The sequence below is a fragment of the Bombina bombina genome, chromosome 2, assembly GCF_027579735.1.
Source record: "Bombina bombina isolate aBomBom1 chromosome 2, aBomBom1.pri, whole genome shotgun sequence".
NCBI lineage: Eukaryota > Metazoa > Chordata > Amphibia > Anura > Bombinatoridae > Bombina > Bombina bombina.
Window position 1 is genome coordinate 708,970,358 of NC_069500.1, and position 24,923 is coordinate 708,995,280.

The window sequence follows — 24,923 nt, forward strand, 5'->3', positions numbered from 1 at the left end:
GCAACTTCCGGCGACAAGTATGACGACGGAAATGACAAAGAAAATTTTTGCGCCAAAAAAGTCAGCGCCAAAAATGACGCAATAAAAAGAAGCATTTTCAGCCCCCCGCGAGCCTAACAGCCCACAGGAAAAAAGTCAAATTTTAAGGTAGGAAAAAATTGATTATTCATATGCATTATCCCAAATAATGAAACTGACTGTCTGAAATAAGGAATGTTGAACATCTTGAATCAAGGCAAATAAATGTTTAAACACATATATTTAGAACTTTATATAAAAGTGCCCAACCATAGCTTAGAGTGTCACAAAAATAAGACTTACTTACCCCAGGACACTCATCTACATGTAGTAGAAAGCCAAACCAGTACTGAAACGAGAATCAGTAGAGGTAATGGTATATATAAGAGTATATCGTCGATCTGAAAAGGGAGGTAAGAGATGAATCTCTACGACCGATAACAGAGAACCTATGAAATAGACCCCGTAGAAGGAGATCACTGCATTCAAATAGGCAATACTCTCTTCACATCCCTCTGACATTCACTGCACACTGAGAGGAAAACCGGGCTCCAGCCTGCTGCGAAGCGCATATCAACGAAGAATCTAGCACAAACTTACTTCTCCACCTCCATGGGAGGCAAAGTTTGTAAAAACTGATTTGTGGGTGTGGTGAGGGGTGTATTTATAGGCATTTTGAGCTTTGGGAAACTTTGCCCCTCCTGGTAGGAATGTATATCCCATACGTCACTAGCTCATGGACTCTTGCTAATTACATGAAAGAAAATAATATATATATATATATATATATATATATATATATATATATATATACACACACACAAAAGAAAAAAAGTTTAAATATTCGCTCATATGTACAACAGAACTTTTTAGTGTTCACTGATCCTTTTAAAAAACGATTTATGGTCAAATAATTGATTTGAACAACAGTATAGTATGTGGTGAATATATCTGCAAACATACCATTGAATTAAAGTAACTTTCAATCTTCTGTAAACTCTCAGAAAGTTTGGTCAAACCCTTAGAGGGCACTTGGCAGACTAAGGTTCCATCAGAACAGACATTGGTTACAACCACATTTGTGTATGAAGAATTAGCCTGCAATAGATGTAACAAACAAACTTAATCATACAGGACATGCATTTTTCCTCATTTAGCACTTGTGAGTTTGCCTAAAATTATAAAGCATTTATTTTGAATAAATAGAAAAAAGTAAAATTGAAACAAAGTTGAAATATTAAAGAAACCTCATTATATTAATAATAATAATTATATTAATAATACATTAGAACAATAATCTTATATAGATATAACAAATGTCCAATATTTTTACAATCAACGTGTCTCCCATTAACTGAGTAACTATTTCCATCCCTGTCCTGAGCGATATTGCAGGTTTTAGATACTGCTTACATTTAAGCCCTACATTTGGCTATTAAACCTTATGTAGGAGTTTTATTTTAAAGGTGGGTTTCAAAACAAGGCATCTTGGGGGTTTGTAGGCCTTTCTGATGGCCTGTTATATAGGTGTATATGTGTATATATTATCTGGGGCTTGGTGACATCACCGGCATCCCCGTGCAATGTCAGAGTCCTAGATCACCAGGGATGTGGGGTAAGTGCTTATGATGCTCATAATGGGTCTCAAGGAATCTTTGGTTGCAGCTCATTTTAGGGTCTTAAAGGGACAGTGTTCTATAAAATTGTCTCCCTCTTAACGTGTTCAATTTTACCTGCTGGAGGGTATTTAATTGTTCAAATATCTCCTTCACCTTTATCAATTGAAATAGTTAATTTTGCCTGTTATATCCCCCCCCCTATGCCGATTATTTAAATAAGTAATACTGGTAATAGAAAATCTAAGTAAACAAGAAGTTTTAGATCAAGCTCTCAGTGGAGGGCTGAAAAGAGATACTACAAATCTTATTTAATCGGTTTCCCGGTGCTTACAGAAAGTGATAAGGGCAATTTTGAGGAAATAGAGAAATAATATAATTAGATCTGTTCTCCCTGTACACTCAGCCCATTTGATAGGGCTGATGGAGCAATTAGCAAATGAAGCTATTTCATATACAAAAATAAACACAATGTATTTTTTCTAACTTTTTATACTCTGCAGCTAGTATAGCAAGTCATTGGAAACGTATTAAGGGGCCTTTAAGGCAAACAGCAGGTGCAGACAAAATGCAGCTACTTAAAGAGACAGTAAAGCCAAAATTAAACTTTCATGGTTCAAATAAAGCATGCAATTTTAAACAACTTTTAAATTTACTAATTTTACCTAGGTAGGCTCAGGAGCAGCAATGCACTATTGGGAGCTAGCTGCTGATTGGTGGCTGCATGTATATGCCTAGTCACTGGATCACCCGATGTATTCAGCTAGCTTCCAGTGGTGTACTCCTTCAACAAAATATACCAAGAGAATGAAGCAAATATAACAGACATAAACTGGAAAGTTGTTTAAAATTGTATGCTCTATGTTAACCATGAAAGAAAAAAAAAATTGAGTTTCACGCCCCTTTCAATATACTGTATGTAATTCAGTTTCTATGTTATAATTGCATTATCATTATATTAAAAACATCTTTAAAGGGACGGTCTACTCCAAAATTGTAATTGTTTCAAATATATTGATATTCCCTTTATTACCCATTCCGCAGTTTTGTACAACCATCACACAGTTATATTAATATACTTTTTACATCTGTGATCATGTTGTATCTAAGCCTCTGCAGACTGCCTCCTTATCTCAGTGCTATTTACGACTTTCATTTTAGCTAACCAGTGCGGTCTCATTTGTAACTCCTCAGGAGTGAACATAGTGTTATCTATATAACACACATTAAATAGCTCTGTCTTGCTCTGAAAAGCTTATAAAATAGACAGATAAAGTGGACAGCAAGGGCTTAGAAACAGGCATAGATTTAGAGTTTTAGATGTTTAAGTATATTAATATAACAAATGTTGCTTGTGCAAAGCCTGGAAATGGGTAGTAAATGTGTCATCTATCTTTTTAAAATATATATTTTTTTGGAGTAGACTGTCCCTTTAAACTAGCTTAGAAAACACTGTGGTAATGTAACAGTAATATGCAAGCTTCTTTGTTACCTTTAATTGTATAGTCAGTGACTTGTCACACAGTTCCCTAAGACACATTGCATTTATGTTTATATCATCATCCCCTGAAGTATCATATAGGACAACAAGAGGTTGTTCACTCTTTTCCAGTATCTCCACTGCCAATATCTTTCCGCAGGCGTTAGACTCCACAGCCTTCAAAATTATACTGTCTTCACAAAAGGCTTCCAACCCTGTTAAAAAATGTGCATTGCATTAATAGAAATAATAGCCATTCTAAATTTCAATTGCAACACTATGGCATTAACAAGTGATTGGTTAATGCAAGGAGATGTAAAGCTTTATACAGGAGGAACAAAAACCCTTAATTCAAACTGCTTGGGAACGGAAAAGGTTTGGATTTCAGAATAGTTTGGATTATTGTTCATGTATAAATCTAAATTCATATTTAGCAATTAGATGAATGTTAGAATGGAAATTATTAACCCTTTAACTGAAGTTGTTTGCCACTTGGGACCAGCAGTCCTCTGTGACTCTCGAGTGGTATTTCTACTGTGTGTTTAGTCTCTTTGCAGATTAGAGCATGTCATTTTTTGACTATTATGGCCCTTTAAGAACAATGCCCACTTATCTCATGCCACCACTAAAAAGTAGAGGAGATCGGAATAAGCAGCTTTTAAATCTGTAGTCCCAGTGGATTTAAAGTCTTAAGAGTATATATTTCAATGGCATACAAAATACCTGATAATACCTTACCTGATAAATTTGTTTATTTAATGGTGGTGAGAGTCCATGAGCCATTACTTCTAGGAATTATACTCCTGGCAACTAGGAGGCAGCAAAGCTTCTCAAACCTCTAAGAGCCTGAAGCCGGATTTGTCATCGCTGTGCTAACTACAGCAGGAGGAAAGGTAAGTATTTTTAAAAAAAAGCTTCATTGTAAAATTTAATGAATGAAAGTGCCCCTGTTTTTAAGATTAGTTTTAGATACCGGGCACTTATTCATTAAGCTTTACAATCACTTTAAGAAAGAAGTCAAAGGACAACAGGACCTCTGCACCAAAACAAAAGACCAAGTCCTGTGAGGCCAAGCTGGAGCAATCAGAATTACTGATGATACTTCCTGCTTAATCCTGGCTATCACTCTTAGTAACAGAACAAGAGGGGAAAAAATGTAAGTCAGATAAAACAACCAAGGAACTACTAGACCACAAACTCCACTTGAGAATCCCTGAAACTCTCAAAATAGCAGCAGAGCTTGTTGTTCAATAGATAAGCCATCCAATCTATTTCTGAAAGGCCCCATCAATCCACAATATGATGGAAACCCTCCAAAAGAAGAATACATTCCCCCAGATGGAGACTAGCAACACAGAAGTCTGCTTCCCAAAAGCTCACTCCTGAAATATGAACTGCAGAAATTGAACAGAGATAAGTCTCTGTGCATAAATTCGGGATACTACCTCATCGCTAGAGAACTGCAAGTTCCTTCTTGCCGATAGAAGTATGCACCACTGTGACATTGATTGAAAATGCAGATAAGTCTCTCTTCAACAGAGGGTAGCTCTCAAGAGCTCTGAACACTGCATGGAGTTTCAGAACATTTAAAAGATACCCTCTCACTTCACAAGGAGACCAAACACCCTACACTCTCCGAGACCCTGCACACCGACCTGAAAGACTTGAGTTTGTTAAGATCATACTCCCAAATAGGATAAACAAAGCCCCTAGAACAAAGCACTGATGATTAATCCATGAAGAAAAAAAAATAGGAATCGCCGCTCAGAAATCCAGAAAGATCCCTGCATCGCTGAAAATGCTAAAAAGGCCTCATGTGAAACCGAGCAAATGGAATAGTATCTGATGCTGCTATCATCAAACCCAATACCTCCATGCAAATAACAACAAAGAGATTAAGAACTGAAGATTTGAACAAGCTGAGAAGAATTTACGACTCTTATAGTCTGACAAAGATAGCCATATAGAGACTGAGTCTATAATGACACCTAGGAATATAATCCTGGTATAAAAAAAAAACTCTTTGGGAAAGAAAAAATTCTACATCATGGTCTTGAAGAATCATCAAGAGTTTGTTGGTATGAGATACCATTAAATAGAAGCTGACACATGGACTTCTAAGTAGGGATGCACCGATACCGATACTAGTATCGGTATCGATACCAAGTATTTGCATGAGTACTTGTACTCGTGCAAATGCACCGATACTTAAACCGATACCTCCACTTCCTACCCATATGCTACCTTGTGGCGTTTTTTCAAACTGCATGTTCCCATTTCATTTTATTGTAATATTTTTTTATTTATAAACATGTTCAGTGAACTTTTTTATTATTTCATAATGTCTTTTGAATTACAGTCCTTTATAATTATAAAGAAGGAATCTTAAATAATTAGTCTGTATTGTATTTGGTTAACTGTCACATCACATAAAAAAAAAGTATCGGTAATTGGTATCGGCGAGTATTTGAAAACTAGTATCGGTACTTGTACTCAGTCATAAAAAAATGGTATCGGTGCAACCCTACTTCTAAGTATCACACTAAAAGGACCCACGCTACATGCACACTAAACATGCAAGGCGTAAAAAAACAACCAGGTGCACGCTTAACATGCAGAGGCACGAAAAATAAGCCAAAGAGCGCTAAACATGCAAGGCACAAAAAACTAACAAAAAAAGTGTGCTAAAACTTCTGAGAGTCCACTATAAACATAAAAAACAGCAGGACACAGATGTGTGCTAACTTACCCTAAAAACAAGCTCAAATAAACCTGATATGCACTACAAAAAAAGATAAAAAATAGGGGAGTATATTTAAAATATAGGGTTGCTAAAGCAAAATTCCAATATATAATACATATAATAAAAAATGGCTGTCACAATAATCCCCTGGCTATGATGTACAACATTGACAGTACCTACTAATAAACAAACTGAGTGCCCATATTAACAAAAACTTCATACTTACCTGAAAAGCACCCACACTACTGGACTTACCATCTGCACCTGAATACTGCTTCCAGTAGATAGCTAATCCAGTGCTGTACACATGACAGTAGAGGATCTTTGTATGTGGAGTATAATGATGATCCAGCAGGTCCCCGCAAGCCCTGTGGCAAGCCAGTGACAGACTCCCACTGGGTGTAATTGTGTCATTACCCCATACTCCACAAGCTTCACTCTCTCCACACAGTAGATCTCTGAAGGGAAAATGGGCTCTCAAATTGGTCTAAGGACTCCTCTAACATAAGAATAATTGGAGCACCTCCATTCTTCACCTTCATCATGTGAAGGCAAAGATAAGACTAGTTTACCAGTGAGGCTCTTAAGAGTTTTTGGAATCTTTGACCCTCCTCCTAGTGGCCAGGAGTGGAATTCCCAGGAGTAATGGCTTGTGGACTCTCACCACTTTTATGAAAGAATTAGAAATTAATTGGCATTGCTTCCTTTCATTTCAATGTATATTCCTGACCAATAGTGTGTGGTATATTGTATCTAATACATACATTATTGGATTTATTACTATTTATGGAAAGATTAAGTATTACAATGATCAAGAGACAATATTCACATTCTATCATGCCTGAAAGTATTAAGACAGTGGCGATCTGCCAATTTAAAATTACGGTAACTTCTCTTTACATTGTGGGGGGCACTTCTGAATAGAAAGGGACATATGCTCTCTCTCTATATCAATTATAACTAAAAGCAATTTTATTTTCCATATCACGGTATTGAGGGAGCCTAATAGTAACACTATAATGAATACATAAAAGGATAACAGAATTTAAAGGGACAGTCTACACAAAAAGTGTTATTGTTTAAAAAGATAATGACTACCCATTCCCAAGCTTTGCACAACCAACATTGTTATATTAACATACTTTATACTATTTAAACCTCCAAATGTCTGCCTGTTTCTAGGCCACTACAGACAGACTCTTATCACATGCTTTTGTATTAGCTTTTCACAACAAGACAAGGCTAGTTCACGTGGGCCATATAGATAACAATGTGCTCACTCATGGAGTTGTGGCTGACACTGCACTAATTGGCTAAAATGCAAGTCAATAGATAATAAGTAAAAAGTCATTTGAACAGGGGGCTGTCAGAAGATGCTTAGATACAAGGTAATCACAGAGGTAAAAAGTGTATTAATATAACTGTGTTGGTTATGCAAAACTGGGGAATGGGTAATAAAGGGATTATCTATCTTTTTAAACAATAAACATTCTATTGTACACTGTCCATATAACAGGATTGATATTTATCAGCACTACCCATAGCTCCCCTCCTCCATTCAGTAGTAGATTGCCAGTGAAAAGTTTTTTGGTGGCAATTTGCTATAGCCAAGTGTTAATTGCTCCATTATTTGCTTTTTAGTCTTGCTTTCAGGGCTGCCAGCTATAGAGGACACTGAATTCCAAGACGGGAGGGTACATTAGGGGGCCCATTCTGAGGGTCCCAAGCCTGAAACCACTGCCCACAAAAAACCCAGCTTCATCCGAAGCCGAGAAAACTTTAAAAGGAAAAGCCCAGAGGACACTGACCCGCAGGTAGTCCAGAGCCTAGCTAGAGACTGCAAAATCTGACTCAACTGAACCAACAGGCCTCCAGGAGACACTGTCGCCCAAAACAGTCGGTCCCCACCACTCACCCCTCACTAAAGAAGGGAACACCAGCCGAACCTCCCAAAGGGATAGGGTCAGGAGAACCGAAGGAAAAAAAAATCAAGGTCACAAATCCTTAAAGGAAAAGCCCCCAGAGCGAGCCCAGCTCACAAGGGCCCAAATGGGTCCCGACAGACAAGGGGAAACTACGCCTAGACCAGAAGAAACCGGAGGTATAGGACTGGGCATAGAAACAGAGAACACTTTCACTCAAATGTCGTGCAAAAGCCCCAAAAGACAACAGAAGACGGAGTCCTCACATAGTCCAAACTAGGAACACAGAAGTATTCTGCTACAAAAAAATGTGTAACAAACCCAGACGAAAAACCCTGAGACAAGAACACACCGCCATCCTCAGGATGACACAGAGAACAGTAGGTCTGAAACAGGGGAACAGAAGAACCTCAAAACCAGCTCAAAAACAAGCGGAAGAATGGCCACAGCCAATCCAACAGAGCACAGGTGCAACCCAACTACTTAGAACAGACAGCAGGACCGTAGACCCAAAGGAACTAGCAAAAAGGTCCAAATCAGTCTAGACACGGAGCCAGCAAGAATCCAAATGGAACGTAACAACCCAGAGAGAAAAACCCTCTCAGCTAGGGAAACTTATAGGTCCCATCTCCTAAACTAAGAGAAGCCTTAAGAAAGGGACCACATCTCCATAAAAAGGAGACTAAGCTCTCACCCAAGAAGGGAGAAAGGGCTAAAAGGCAGCACCTTCCACAAGCTACAGGTTAAAGGAGAGATCAATCCCCAACTCAGAAGCCCTGTTGAAAGTGATTCCCCTAAAATTAACCTGCTAACATGCAACCAATGTGCAATAGTAGTAGCAGTGACACTGCAAGTCCATTCACCTGCAGAGTAGCGAATTCAATGGATACTACAGCAAGCTGACCAAGGAAAACCGCCTAAGGTGCAGCACAAGCCCAATGAGCAACGACACTCAGAAAACCTGGCCAACCAAGACCAGGTCAAGTAATCCGAGTAAAAGGACATAGTCCAAGTTTCGAGAAACTGGGGAACCCCAAACCAACCCCGGAGCCGGTAACAACCCACAACGGGATCCACAAGGGAAAATGGGGGGGGGGGGGGGCCTACTCTTGAGGCGGCAGGACGTGTCTCTATGAAGCTCCAGCATTTTGTTAGATTATATACGATTTCTTGTACATCAGTAAAGCTAACTCACAGCAACTTTTCACAGAGGAAAACAGAGAGATCCTGGTAATTTCCTAAGTCCGGGAGTTGAAATCTGACAAACCTGACCTATGTTCCTCAGAAAAGCTACTCAAGGCTTTGCTGCCTAGGCCTTTACGACCCGATTGACGCATCATTGAGTGGCTGGGGCTGCCGCACATATACCCCCCCAGATTTCTGGGTCGAGAAGTACATTGCTACTTTCGAATAGAAACACACAAAAGCTACAGCTCGATACGTTGGCTTGAGGATGGAGTTTGCCGCCACATTCCTTAGGGAGCCGAGTGATCTCTTAGATGGCTTCCAAGTAGCATTTGAAACAACTCTGAAAATGGAGTTCTCATCGATTACCGCAAACTCCCAAGAATGCACTCCCCAGAAAGATTCCACTATAAAGATTGGAGTGAAAGTGACTTGGGACCCCAAAGATCACTACCCTTTTCCAATGATTCTAGGAAGGGCCTGCTTGGCATACATGTGGAACCTTTGAGATCGAATGACAAGAGCGAAGTTAGCTATACTGGAGGAATTAACCTGAACTTAAATGTGAAGCGTAGCCTCTATGAAAGCTCCGACTGCGCAAGCCATGCTGCCCTGATTACTATGACATTGATTACGGTTGGACTCATGCTTTTCTTTATTGTTGAACCGCTAAAGGGACACTTGTGGTTGCTGTCCCATTATCGCTTCCCGCTAGCTGCAAAAGCTGGTATGGTGTACTTCCTAAACCACAGCTCGTTGCAAGCCCACACTTATGCAGAGACCAGAGTGGGTTAAATGTGTGTTTGAAAGGGTCACTTTCCATCAGGGGCTGCACAAATGGCGATTAAGGGGACTGAAATATGTAAGGTATTGGTCTAGGCAGATGAATCAGACTATGTTCCACCTATGTAATCTTTATATGGCACTGAATAGGTTCCTTACAGTGTTTTGCTATGTACAATTAGAACCGAGATTGAAATGGTTTATATGTTTAATATGTGTTCTAGTCCTCTAGCTGCGGCCGGCGCCCGAGGCCCTGGGGGGAGCAGAGCAATATGTCATATACTCAGATGAATTGCCATACTATGTTCTGCTGTTTAATTAATTGTAACTAACAGTAACATTAGCTGGTCACTAGAGGGCTATATTGCCTTATTCAGATGTGCTGCCTCATAAATTTGAGGAATATTTTGGAGTAATCAATAGTTCACATTCCTAGTCATATAAACTACTACAGCTTTCACTATCTGTTTTTCCTTTACCTGCCACTCACTATTAATAGTGTCACCCTTTCAGTATTAGATAACATTGCCTAAAAGATGATCTCTACGCCCCAAAATGTTTAATGTTGATTTGACTCTGGCCGCAGCGCCTACAATATAGTAGGTTACCCTTTTTCTTAAATACATGACGATGGAGTCTTTCTATTTACATACCCAGAAATATATTACCCAGGCACTTTTATTGTCCTACCTATGTATGAATGAAAAATGAGTCTCCGACTGTGGTGAAAAAATTACCTTTATTTTACATACAGGGATCAGTGAAGCAACGTTTCGGGCTAACAATAAGCCCTTTCTCAAGCCTGACATTTAATGAGTAAAACAGGGTTTAAATAGCCATAATGGCGCCAAGTGATTGTGATAATTGCGTTGATATCGCCATCTAGTGGTGAAAAATACAAATTACTTATTTAAAAAAGTCTATAACAATTTGTTAATCTTGTAGCACATAAATTGTAACAATGTATATACTAGAAAATACAATACCTAGCAATTCCATATAAATGATTAAAATGTGACATCATAAAACTTCAAACATAATATAAATTTAACGTGAAAAAATATTCTACAAAAATTATGCCATTCATAAATATTCATTATGTTACACATTTCATCAATAAAGATTCCATCCATAAAAACACAATCAATACATTTGTTAAAAATTAGCATGTGTAAGAAAATCCTAAAAGTAAATTCCCACAAACACCAATATGTCAAAAAAATAAAACAACTTATTGAACATTCAGTATATTAATGGGTTAGTTTCCAATGCATACATAATGCTAATTCATTAACAGATGTTAAAAAATATATAACCCATGAAAAAAGAAAGAAAAAGAAAGAAAAAAAATAAAATCTGTTAATGAATTAGCATTATGTATGCATTGGAAACTAACCCATTAATATACTGAATGTTCAATAACTTGTTTTATTATTTTTTGACATATTGGTGTATGTGGGAATTTACTTTTAGGATTTTCTTACACATACTAATTTTTAACAAATGTATTGATTGTGTTTTTATGGAAGGAATCTTTATAGATGACATTTGAAACATAATGAATATTTATGAATGGCATAATTTTTGTAGAATATTTTTTCACGTTAAATTTATATTATATTTGAAGTTTTATGATGTCACATTTTAATCATTTATATGGAATTACTAGGTATTGTATTTTCTAGTATATACATTGTTAATCTTGTAGCACATAAATTGTAACAAATTGTTATAGACTTTTTTATATAAGTAATTTGTATTTTTCACCACTAGATGGCAATATTAACGCAATTATCACAATCACTTGGCACCATTATGGCTATTTAAACACCGTTTTACTCATTAAATGTCAGACTTGAGAAAGGGCTTATTGTTAGCCCGAAACATTGCTTCACTGGTCCCTGTATGTAAAATAAAGGTCATTTTTCACCACAGCTGGAGACTACTTTTTCATTTGGATTTATATAGGCTTGATAAGCCTTCTCCGTGCTTCTGTGAGTAGTGAGTGCTGTATTCAATTTGTTTGTTTCTACCTATGTATGAACCAGCATGTTTTTTCCTATAGTGTATTCTGATGAGTCCATCTTATTATTGTGCTCTCCATATATCAGTCCCGTATAGGAGTTAATTACTTTTGCTATTTGTATCTGTTAAGATTTATGTATATATATTTTACAAACTTGATGTATTTATTTTCCGCTCTAAAGTTCCAAAAGTGACCATATATCACTGTAACCCTCCTGTTATTGTCCATGTTAGATGTGTCAGAGGTTCAAAAGTGACCTCTTCTTTGTTATGGAGGTTAAAAATGAGGTTCTATTCTACAGATACTATTCAGTTAGGTGACTATATTACTGTATTGTCACGGAACATACTCCCTGTGTATTATTTTTCTTGTTATCTCAATAAGGGATTCCTGTATGTTAATTTTTTATGCCTCAATAAAAAAACATAATTTATGTAAGAACTTACCTGATAAATTAATTTCTTTCATATTAGCAAGAGTCCATGAGCTAGGGACGTATGGGATATACATTCCTACCAGGAGGGGCAAAGTTTCCCAAACCTTAAAATGCCTATAAATACACCCCTCACCACACCCACAATTCAGTTTAACGAATAGCCAAGAAGTGGGGTGATAAGAAAAAAGTGCTTAAGCATATAAAATAAGGAATTGGAATAATTGTGCTTTATACAAAAAAATCATAACCACCACAAAAAAGGGCGGGCCTCATGGACTCTTGCTAATATGAAAGAAATGAATTTATCAGGTAAGTTCTTACATAAATTATGTTTTCTTTCATGTAATTAGCAAGAGTCCATGAGCTAGTGACGTATGGGATAATGACTACCCAAGATGTGGATCTTTCCACGCAAGAGTCACTAGAGAGGGAGGGATAAAATAAAGACAGCCAATTCCTGCTGAAAATAATCCACACCCAAAATAAAGTTTAATGAAAAACATAAACAGAAGATTCAAACTGAAACCGCTGCCTGAAGTACTTTTCTACCAAAAACTGCTTCAGAAGAAGAAAATACATCAAAATGGTAGAATTTAGTAAAAGTATGCAAAGAGGACCAAGTTGCTGCTTTGCAAATCTGATCAACCGAAGCTTCAATCCTAAACTCCCAGGAAGTAGAAACTGACCTAGTAGAATGAGCTGTAATCCTTTGAGGCGGAGTTTTACCCGACTCGACATAGGCATGATGAATTAAAGATTTCAACCAAGATGCCAAAGAAATGGCAGAAGCTTTCTGGCCTTTTCTAGAACCGGAAAAGATAACAAATAGACTAGAAGTCTTTCGGAAAGACTTAGTAGCTTCAATATAATATTTCAAAGCTCTAACAACATCCAAAGAATGCAACGATTTCTCCTTAGAATTCTTAGGATTAGGACATAATGAGGGAACCACAATTTCTCTACTAATGTTGTTGGAATTCACAACCTTAGGTAAAAATTCAAAAGAAGTTCGCAACACCGCCTTATCCTGATGAAAAATCAGAAAAGGAGACTGACAAGAAAGAGCAGATAATTCAGAGACTCTTCTGGCAGAAGAGATCGCCAAAAGGAACAAAACTTTCCAAGAAAGTAATTTAATGTCCAATGAATGCATGGGTTCAAAAGGAGGAGCTTGAAGAGCCCCCAGAACCAAATTCAAACTCCAAGGAGGAGAAATTGACTTAATGACAGGTTTTATACGAACCAAAGCTTGTACAAAACAATGAATATCAGGAAGATTAGCAATCTTTCTGTGAAAAAGAACAGAAAGAGCAGAGATTTGTCCTTTCAAAGAACTTGCAGATAAACCTTTATCTAAACCATCCTGAAGAAACTGTAAAATTCTCGGAATTCTAAAAGAATGCCAAGAAAAATGATGAGAAAGACACCAAGAAATATAAGTCTTCCAGACTCTATAATATATCTCTCTAGATACAGATTTACGAGCCTGTAACATAGTATTAATCACAGAGTCAGAGAAACCTCTTTGACCAAGAATCAAGCGTTCAATCTCCATACCTTTAAATTTAAGGATTTGAGATCCTGATGGAAAAAAGGACCTTACGACAGAAGGTCTGGTCTTAGCGGAAGAGTCCACGGATGGCAAGAGGCCATCCTGACAAGATCCGCATACCAAAACCTGTGAGGCCATGCTGGAGCTACCAGCAGAACAAACGAGCATTCCTTCAGAATCTTGGAGATTACTCTTGGAAGAAGAACTAGAGGCGGAAAGATATAGGCAGGATGATACTTCCAAGGAAGTGATAATGCATCCACTGCTTCCGCCTGAGGATCCCGGGATCTGGACAGATACCTGGGAAGTTTCTTGTTTAGATGAGACGCCATCAGATCTATTTCTGGAAGCTCCCACATTTGAACAATCTGAAGAAATACCTCTGGGTGAAGAGACCATTCGCCCGGATGCAACGTTTGGCGACTGAGATTATCCGCTTCCCAATTGTCTATACCTGGGATATGAACCGCAGAGATTAGACAGGAGCTGGATTCCGCCCAAACCAGAATTCGAGATACTTCTTTCATAGCCAGAGGACTGTGAGTCCCTCCTTGATGATTGATGTATGCCACAGTTGTGACATTGTCTGTCTGAAAACAAATGAACGATTCTCTCTTCAGAAGAGGCCAAGACTGAAGAGCTCTGAAAATTGCACGGAGTTCCAAAATATTGATCGGTAATTTCACCTCCTGAGATTCCCAAACTCCTTGTGCCGTCAGAGATCCCCACACAGCTCCCCAACCTGTAAGACTTGCATCTGTTGAAATTACAGTCCAGGTCGAAAGAACAAAAGAAGCCCCCTGAATTAAACGATGGTGATCTGTCCACCACGTTAGAGAGTGTCGTACAATCGGTTTTAAAGATATTAATTGAGATATCTTTGTGTAATCCCTGCACCACTGATTCAGCATACAGAGCTGAAGAGGTCGCATGTGAAAACGAGCAAAGGGGATCGCGTCCGATGCAGCAGTCATAAGACCTAGAATTTCCATGCATAAGGCTACCGAAGGGAATGATTGTGACTGAAGGTTTTGACAAGCTGAAATCAATTTTAGACGTCTCTTGTCTGTCAAAGACAGAGTCATGGACACTGAATCTATCTGGAAACCCAGAAAGGTTACCCTTGTCTGAGGAATCAATTAACTTTTTAGTGAATTGATCCTCCAACCATGATCTTGAAGAAACAACACAAGTCGATTTGTATGAGATTCTGCTAAATGTAAAGACTGAGCAAGTACCAAGATATCGTCCAAATAAGGAAATACCACAATACCCTGTTCTCTGATTACAGACAGAAGGGCACCGAGAACCTTTGTAAAAATTCTTGGAGCTGTAGCTAGGCCAAACGGCAGAGCCACAAACTGGTAATGCTTGTCCAGAAAAGAGAATCTCAGGAACTGATAATGATCTGGATGAATCGGAATATGCAGATATGCATCCTGTAAATCTATTGTGGACATATAATGCCCTTGCTGAACAAAAGGCAAGATAGTCCTTACAGTTACCATTTTGACCGTTGGTATCCTTACATAACGATTCAATATTTTTAGATCCAGAACTGGTCTGAAGGAATTCTCCTTCTTTGGTACAATGAAGAGATTCGAATAAAACCCCAGCCCCTGTTCCAGAACTGGAACTGGCATAATTACTCCAGCCAACTCTAGATCTGAAACACATTTCAGAAATGCTTGAGCTTTCACTGGATTTACTGGGACACGGGAAAGAAAAAATCTCTTTGCAGGAGGTCTTATCTTGAAACCAATTCTGTACCCTTCTGAAACAATGTTCTGAATCCAAAGATTGTGAACAGAATTGATCCAAATTTCTTTGAAAAAACGTAACCTGCCCCCTACCAGCTGAGCTGGAATGAGGGCCGCACCTTCATGTGGACTTAGAAGCTGGCTTTGCTTTTCTAGAAGGCTTGGATTTATTCCAGACTGGAGATGGTTTCCAAACTGAAACTGCTCCTGAGGATGAAGGATCAGGTTTTTGTTCTTTGTTGAAACGAAAGGAACGAAAACGATTATTAGCCCTGTTTTTACCCTTAGATTTTTTATCCTGTGGTAAAAAAGTTCCTTTCCCACCAGTAACAGTTGAGATAATAGAATCCAACTGAGAACCAAATAATTTGTTACCCTGGAAAGAAATGGAAAGTAGAGTCGATTTAGAAGACATATCAGCATTCCAAGTTTTAAGCCATAAAGCTCTTCTAGCTAAAATAGCTAGAGACATAAACCTGACATCAACTCTGATAATATCAAAAATGGCATCACAGATAAAATTATTAGCATGTTGAAGAAGAATAATAATATTATGAGAATCATGATCTGTTACTTGTTGCGCTAAAGTTTCCAACCAAAAAGCTGAAGCTGCAGCAACATCAGCCAATGATATAGCAGGTCTAAGAAGATTACCTGAACACAGATAAGCTTTTCTTAGAAAGGATTCAATTTTCCTATCTAAAGGATCCTTAAACGAAGTACGATCTGACGTAGGAATAGTAGTACGTTTAGCAAGGGTAGAAATAGCCCCATCAACTTTAGGGATTTTGTCCCAAAATTCTAATCTGTCAGACGGCACAGGATATAATTGCTTAAAACGTTTAGAAGGAGTAAATGAATTACCCAAATTATTCCATTCTCTGGAAATTACTTCAGAAATAGCACCAGGAACAGGAAAAACTTCTGGAATAACCACAGGAGATTTAAAGACCTTATCTAAACGTTTAGATTTAGTATCAAGAGGACCAGAATCCTCAATTTCTAAAGCAATTAGTACTTCTTTAAGTAAAGAACGAATAAATTCCATTTTAAATAAATATGAAGATTTATCAGCATCAACCTCTGAGACAGAATCCTCTGAACCAGAAGAGTCATTAGAATCAGAATGATGATGTTCATTTAAAAATTCATCTGTATAAAGAGAAGTTTTAAAAGATTTTTTATGTTTACTAGAAGGAGGAATAACAGACATAGCCTTCTTGATGGATTCAGAAACAAAATCTCTTATGTTATCAGGAACATTCTGAACATTAAATGTTGATGGAACTGCAACAGGTAATGGTACATTACTAAAGGAAATATTATCTGCATTAACAAGTTTGTCATGACAATTAATACAAACAACAGCTGGAGGAACAGCTACCAAAAGTTTACAGCAGATACACTTAGCTTTGGTAGTTCCAGCACCAGACAGCTATTTTCCTGAAGTATCTTCTGACTCAGATGCAACGTGAGACATCTTGCAATATGTAAGAGAAAAAACAACATATAAAGCAAAATTGATCAAATTCCTTAAATGACAGTTTCAGGAATGGGAAAAAATGCCAAGGAACAAGCTTCTAGCAACCAGAAGCAAAGAAAAAAATGAGACTTAAATAATGTGGAGACAAAAGCGGCGCCCATATTTTTTTAGCGCCAAATAAGACGCCCACATTATTTGGCGCCTAAATGCTTTTGGCGCCAAAAATGACGCCACGTCCGGAACGCCGACATTTTTGGCGCAAAAGAACGTAAAAAATGACGCAACTTCCGGCGACACGTATGACGCCGGAAACAGAAAATATTTTTTGCGCCAAAAAAGTCCGCGCCAAGAATGACGCAATAAAATTAAGCATTTTCAGCCCTCGCGAGCCTAACAGCCCACAGGGAAAAAAGTCAAATTTTTAAGGTTAGAAAAATATTTGATTCAAGTGCATTATCCCAAATATGAAACTGACTGTCTGAAAATAAGGAATGTTGAAAATCCTGAGTCAAGGCAAATAAATGTTTGAATACATATATTTAGAACTTTATTAAAAAAGTGCCCAACCATAGCTTAGAGTGTCACAGAAAAACAGAATTTATGTTTACCTGATAAATTACTTTCTCCAACGGTGTGTCCGGTCCACGGCGTCATCCTTACTTGCGGGGATATTCTCTTCCCCAACAGGAAATGGCAAAGAGCCCAGCAAAGCTGGTCACATGATCCCTCCTAGGCTCCGCCTACCCCAGTCATTCGACCGACGTTAAGGAGGAATATTTGCATAGGAGAAACCATATGATACCGTGGTGACTGTAGTTAAAGAAAATAAATTATCAGACCTGATTAAAAAACCAGGGCGGGCCGTGGACCGGACACACCGTTGGAGAAAGTAATTTATCAGGTAAACATAAATTCTGTTTTCTCCAACATAGGTGTGTCCGGTCCACGGCGTCATCCTTACTTGTGGGAACCAATACCAAAGCTTTAGGACACGGATGAAGGGAGGGAGCAAATCAGGTCACCTAAATGGAAGGCACCACGGCTTGCAAAACCTTTCTCCCAAAAATAGCCTCAGAAGAAGCAAAAGTATCAAACTTGTAAAATTTGGTAAAAGTGTGCAGTGAAGACCAAGTCGCTGCCCTACATATCTGATCAACAGAAGCCTCGTTCTTGAAGGCCCATGTGGAAGCCACAGCCCTAGTGGAATGAGCTGTGATTCTTTCAGGAGGCTGCCGTCCGGCAGTCTCGTAAGCCAATCTGATGATGCTTTTAATCCAAAAAGAGAGAGAGGTAGAAGTTGCTTTTTGACCTCTCCTTTTACCAGAATAAACAACAAACAAGGAAGATGTTTGTCTAAAATCCTTTGTAGCATCTAAATAGAATTTTAGAGCGCGAACAACATCCAAATTGTGCAACAAACGTTCCTTCTTCGAAACTGGTTTCGGACACAAAGAAGGCACGACTATCTCCTGGTTAATGTTTTTGTTAGAAAAAACTTTTGGAAGAAAAACAGAATTTATGTTTACCTGATAAATTACTTTCTCCAACGGTGTGTCCGGTCCACGGCGTCATCCTTACTTGTGGGATATTCTCTTCCCCAACAGGAAATGGCAAAGAGCCCAGCAAAGCTGGTCACATGATCCCTCCTAGGCTCCGCCTACCCCAGTCATTCGACCGACGTTAAGGAGGAATATTTGCATAGGAGAAACCATATGATACCGTGGTGACTGTAGTTAAAGAAAATAAAATATCAGACCTGATTAAAAAACCAGGGCGGGCCGTGGACCGGACACACCGTTGGAGAAAGTAATTTATCAGGTAAACATAAATTCTGTTTTCTCCAACATAGGTGTGTCCGGTCCACGGCGTCATCCTTACTTGTGGGAACCAATACCAAAGCTTTAGGACACGGATGAAGGGAGGGAGCAAATCAGGTCACCTAAATGGAAGGCACCACGGCTTGCAAAACCTTTCTCCCAAAAATAGCCTCAGAAGAAGCAAAAGTATCAAACTTGTAAAATTTGGTAAAAGTGTGCAGTGAAGACCAAGTCGCTGCCCTACATATCTGATCAACAGAAGCCTCGTTCTTGAAGGCCCATGTGGAAGCCACAGCCCTAGTGGAATGAGCTGTGATTCTTTCAGGAGGCTGCCGTCCGGCAGTCTCGTAAGCCAATCTGATGATGCTTTTAATCCAAAAAGAGAGAGAGGTAGAAGTTGCTTTTTGACCTCTCCTTTTACCAGAATAAACAACAAACAAGGAAGATGTTTGTCTAAAATCCTTTGTAGCATCTAAATAGAATTTTAGAGCGCGAACAACATCCAAATTGTGCAACAAACGTTCCTTCTTCGAAACTGGTTTCGGACACAAAGAAGGCACGACTATCTCCTGGTTAATGTTTTTGTTAGAAACAACCTTTGGAAGAAAACCAGGTTTAGTACGTAAAACCACCTTATCTGCATGGAACACCAGATAAGGAGGAGAACACTGCAGAGCAGATAATTCTGAAACTCTTCTAGCAGAAGAAATTGCAACCAAAAACAAAACTTTCCAAGATAATAACTTAATATCAACGGAATGTAAGGGTTCAAACGGAACCCCCTGAAGAACTGAAAGAACCAAGTTGAGACTCCAAGGAGGAGTCAAAGGTTTGTAAACAGGCTTGATTCTAACCAGAGCCTGAACAAAGGCTTGAACATCTGGCACAGCTGCCAGTTTTTTGTGAAGTAACACAGACAAGGCAGAAATCTGTCCCTTCAAGGAACTTGCAGATAATCCTTTCTCCAATCCTTCTTGAAGAAAGGATAGAATCTTAGGAATCTTTACCTTGTCCCAAGGGAATCCTTTAGATTCACACCAACAGATATATTTTTTCCATATTTTGTGGTAAATTTTTCTAGTTACAGGCTTTCTGGCCTGAACAAGAGTATCAATAACAGAATCTGAGAACCCTCGTTTTGATAAGATCAAGCGTTCAATCTCCAAGCAGTCAGCTGGAGTGAAACCAGATTCGGATGTTCGAACGGACCTTGAACAAGAAGGTCTCGTCTCAAAGGTAGCTTCCATGGTGGAGCCGATGACATATTCACCAGATCTGCATACCAAGTCCTGCGTGGCCACGCAGGAGCTATCAAGATCACCGACGCCCTCTCCTGATTGATCCTGGCTACCAGCCTGGGGATGAGAGGAAACGGCGGGAATACATAAGCTAGTTTGAAGGTCCAAGGTGCTACTAGTGCATCTACTAGAGTCGCCTTGGGATCCCTGGATCTGGACCCGTAGCAAGGAACCTTGAAGTTCTGCCGAGAGGCCATCAGATCCATGTCTGGAATGCCCCACAGTTGAGTAATTTGGGCAAAGATTTCCGGATGGAGTTCCCACTCCCCCGGATGTAATGTCTGACGACTCAGAAAATCCGCTTCCCAATTTTCCACTCCTGGGATGTGGATTGCAGACAGGTGGCAGGAGTGAGTCTCCGCCCATTGAATGATTTTGGTCACTTCTTCCATCGCCAGGGAACTCCTTGTTCCCCCCTGATGGTTGATGTACGCAACAGTCGTCATGTTGTCTGATTGAAACCGTATGAACTTGGCCTTTGCTAGCTGAGGCCAAGCCTTGAGAGCATTGAATATCGCTCTCAGTTCCAGAATATTTATCGGTAGAAGAGATTCTTCCCGAGACCAAAGACCCTGAGCTTTCAGGGATCCCCAGACCGCGCCCCAGCCCATCAGACTGGCGTCGGTCGTGACAATGACCCACTCTGGTCTGCGGAAGGTCATCCCTTGTGACAGGTTGTCCAGGGACAGCCACCAACGGAGTGAGTCTCTGGTCCTCTGATTTACTTGTATCTTCGGAGACAAGTCTGTATAGTCCCCATTCCACTGACTGAGCATGCACAGTTGTAATGGTCTTAGATGAATGCGCGCAAAAGGAACTATGTCCATTGCCGCTACCATCAAACCTATTACTTCCATGCACTGCGCTATGGAAGGAAGAGGAACGGAATGAAGTGTTTGACAAGAGTTTAGAAGTTTTGTTTTTCTGGCCTCTGTCAGAAAAATCCTCATTTCTAAGGAGTCTATTATTGTTCCCAAGAAGGGAACCCTTGTCGACGGAGATAGAGAACTCTTTTCCACGTTCACTTTCCATCCGTGAGATCTGAGAAAGGCCAGGACTATGTCCGTGTGAGCCTTTGCTTGAGGAAGGGACGACGCTTGAATCAGAATGTCGTCCAAGTAAGGTACTACTGCAATGCCCCTTGGTCTTAGCACCGCTAGAAGGGACCCTAGTACCTTTGTGAAAATCCTTGGAGCAGTGGCTAATCCGAAAGGAAGCGCCACGAACTGGTAATGCTTGTCCAGGAATGCGAACCTTAGGAACCGATGATGTTCCTTGTGGATAGGAATATGTAGATACGCATCCTTTAAATCCACCGTGGTCATGAATTGACCTTCCTGGATGGAAGGAAGAATTGTTCGAATGGTTTCCATTTTGAACGATGGAACCTTGAGAAACTTGTTTAAGATCTTGAGATCTAAGATTGGTCTGAACGTTCCCTCTTTTTTGGGAACTATGAACAGATTGGAGTAGAACCCCATCCCTTGTTCTCCTAATGGAACAGGATGAATCACTCCCATTTTTAACAGGTCTTCTACACAATGTAAGAATGCCTGTCTCTTTATGTGGTCTGAAGACAATTGAGACCTGTGGAACCTCCCCCTTGGGGGAAGCTCCTTGAATTCCAGAAGATAACCTTGGGAGACTATTTCTAGTGCCCAAGGATCCAGAACATCTCTTGCCCAAGCCTGAGCGAAGAGAGAGAGTCTGCCCCCCACCAGATCCGGTCCCGGATCGGGGGCCAACATTTCATGCTGTCTTGGTAGCAGTGGCAGGTTTCTTGGCCTGCTTTCCCTTGTTCCAGCCTTGCATTGGTCTCCAGGCTGGCTTGGCTTGAGAAGTATTACCCTCTTGCTTAGAGGACGTAGCACTTGGGGCTGGTCCGTTTCTACGAAAGGGACGAAAATTAGGTTTATTTTTGGCCTTGAAAGACCTATCCTGAGGAAGGGCGTGGCCCTTACCCCCAGTGATATCAGAGATAATCTCTTTCAAGTCAGGGCCAAACAGCGTTTTCCCCTTGAAAGGAATGTTAAGGAGTTTGTTCTTGGAAGACGCATCCGCTGACCAAGATTTCAACCAAAGCGCTCTACGCGCCACAATAGCAAACCCAGAATTCTTCGCCGCTAACCTAGCCAATTGCAAAGTGGCGTCTAGGGTGAAAGAATTAGCCAATTTGAGAGCACGGATTCTATCCATAATCTCCTCATAAGGAGGAGAATCACTATCGATCGCCTTTACTAGCTCATCGAACCAGAAACACGCGGCTGTAGTGACAGGGACAATGCATGAAATTGGTTGTAGAAGGTAACCTTGCTGAACAAACATCTTTTTAAGCAAACCTTCTAATTTTTTATCCATAGGATCTTTGAAAGCACAACTATCTTCTATGGGTATAGTGGTGCGTTTGTTTAAAGTAGAAACCGCTCCCTCGACCTTGGGGACAGTCTGCCATAAGTCCTTTCTAGGGTCGACCATAGGAAACAATTTTTTAAATATGGGGGGAGGGACGAAAGGTATACCGGGCCTTTCCCATTCTTTATTTATAATGTCCGCCACCCGCTTGGGTATAGGAAAAGCTTCTGGGAGCCCCGGGACCTCTAGGAACTTGTCCATTTTACATAGTTTCTCTGGGATGATCAAATTCTCACAATCATCCAGAGTGGCTAATACCTCCTTAAGCAGAGCGCGGAGATGTTCCAACTTAAATTTAAATGTAATCACATCGGGTTCAGCTTGTTGAGAAATTTTCCCTGAATCTGAAATTTCTCCCTCAGACAAAACCTCCCTGGCCCCCTCAGACTGGTGTAGGGGCATTTCAGAACCATTATCATCAGCGTCCTCATGCTCTTCAGTATCTAAAACAGAGCAGTCGCGCTTACGCTGATAAGTGGGCATTTTGGCTAAAATGTTTTTGATAGAATTATCCATTACAGCCGTTAATTGTTGCATAGTAAGGAGTATTGGCGCGCTAGATGTACTAGGGGCCTCCTGAGTGGGCAAGACTCGTGTAGACGAAGGAGGGAATGATGCAGTACCATGCTTACTCCCCTCACTTGAGGAATCATCTTGGGCATCATTTTCAGTGTCACATAAATCACATTTATTTAAATGAGAAGGAACCTTGGCTTCCCCACATTCAGAACACAGTCTATCTGGTAGTTCAGACATGTTAAACAGGCATAAACTTGATAACAAAGTACAAAAAACGTTTTAAAATAAAACCGTTACTGTCACTTTAAATTTTAAACTGAACACACTTTATTACTGCAATTGCGAAAAAGTATGAAGGAATTGTTCACCAAAATTTCACCACAGTGTCTTAAAGCCTTAAAAGTATTGCACACCAAATTTGGAAGCTTTAACCCTTAAAATAACGGAACCGGAGCCGTTTTTAACTTTAACCCCCTTACAGTCCCTGGTATCTGCTTTGCTGAGACCCAACCAAGCCCAAAGGGGAATACGATACCAAATGACGCCTTCAGAAAGTCTTTTCTATGTATCAGAGCTCCTCACACATGCGACTGCATGTCATGCTGCTCAAAAACAAGTGCGCAATACCGGCGCGAAAATGAGGCTCTGCCTATGATTAGGGAAAGCCCCTAGAGAATAAGGTGTCTAAAACAGTGCCTGCCGATATTATTTAACAAAAATACCCAGATTAAATGATTCCTCAAGGCTAAATATGTGTAATATATGAATCGATTTAGCCCAGAAAATGTCTACAGTCTTAATAAGCCCTTGTGAAGCCCTTATTTACTGTCTGAATAAAAATGGCTTACCGGATCCCATAGGGAAAATGACAGCTTCCAGCATTACATCGTCTTGTTAGAATGTGTCATACCTCAAGCAGCAAAAGACTGCTCACTGTTCCCCCAACTGAAGTTAATTCCTCTCAACAGTCCTGTGTGGAACAGCCATGGATTTTAGTAACGGTTGCTAAAATCATTTTCCTCATACAAACAGAAATCTTCATCTCTTTTCTGTTTCAGAGTAAATAGTACATACCAGCACTATTTTAAAATAACAAACTCTTGATTGAATAATAAAAACTACAGTTAAACACTAAAAAACTCTAAGCCATCTCCGTGGAGATGTTGCCTGTACAACGGCAAAGAGAATGACTGGGGTAGGCGGAGCCTAGGAGGGATCATGTGACCAGCTTTGCTGGGCTCTTTGCCATTTCCTGTTGGGGAAGAGAATATCCCCGCAAGTAAGGATGACGCCGTGGACCGGACACACCTATGTTGGAGAAATAAGACTTACTTACCCCAGGACACTCATCTACATGTTTGTAGAAAGCCAAACCAGTACTGAAACGAAAATCAGCAGAGGTAATGGTAAATATATAAGAGTATATCGTCGATCTGAAAAGGGAGGTAAGAGATGAATCTCTACGACCGATAACAGAGAACCTATGAAATAGACCCCGTAGAAGGAGATCATTGAATTCAAACAGGCAATACTCTCCTCACATCCCTCTGACATTCACTGCACGCTGAGAGGAAAACCGGGCTCCAACCTGCTACGGAGCGCATATCAACTTAGAATCTAGCACAAACTTACTTCACCACCTCCATAGGAGGCAAAGTTTGTAAAACTGAATTGTGGGTGTGGTGAGGGGTGTATTTATAGGCATTTTAAGGTTTGGGAAACTTTGCCCCTCCTGGTAGGAATGTATATCCCATACGTCACTAGCTCATGGACTCTTGCTAATTACATGAAAGAAATGTATATATTAAAATATGAGGCCATATTTGTGGCCCTTAAATTTTAGGGTAGACCACAATGTTTCAATGTACAGCTG

At 39.8% G+C, this 24,923-nt stretch overlaps 1 protein-coding gene across 1 annotated transcript in view; it reads right to left on the bottom strand.

Annotated features, from left to right (window-relative positions):
- The window catches only part of TDRD7 (tudor domain containing 7), a 477,879-nt gene that overhangs the window by 161,286 nt on the left and 291,670 nt on the right, over positions 1-24,923 (bottom strand). The window contains exons 10-11 of the mRNA XM_053700014.1: positions 3,127-3,329; positions 982-1,116 (exon numbers count right to left, since the gene is read on the bottom strand). Of these exons, the coding sequence (XP_053555989.1) occupies positions 982-1,116; positions 3,127-3,329 (338 nt within the window). The remainder of the gene's footprint in view (positions 1-981; positions 1,117-3,126; positions 3,330-24,923) is intronic.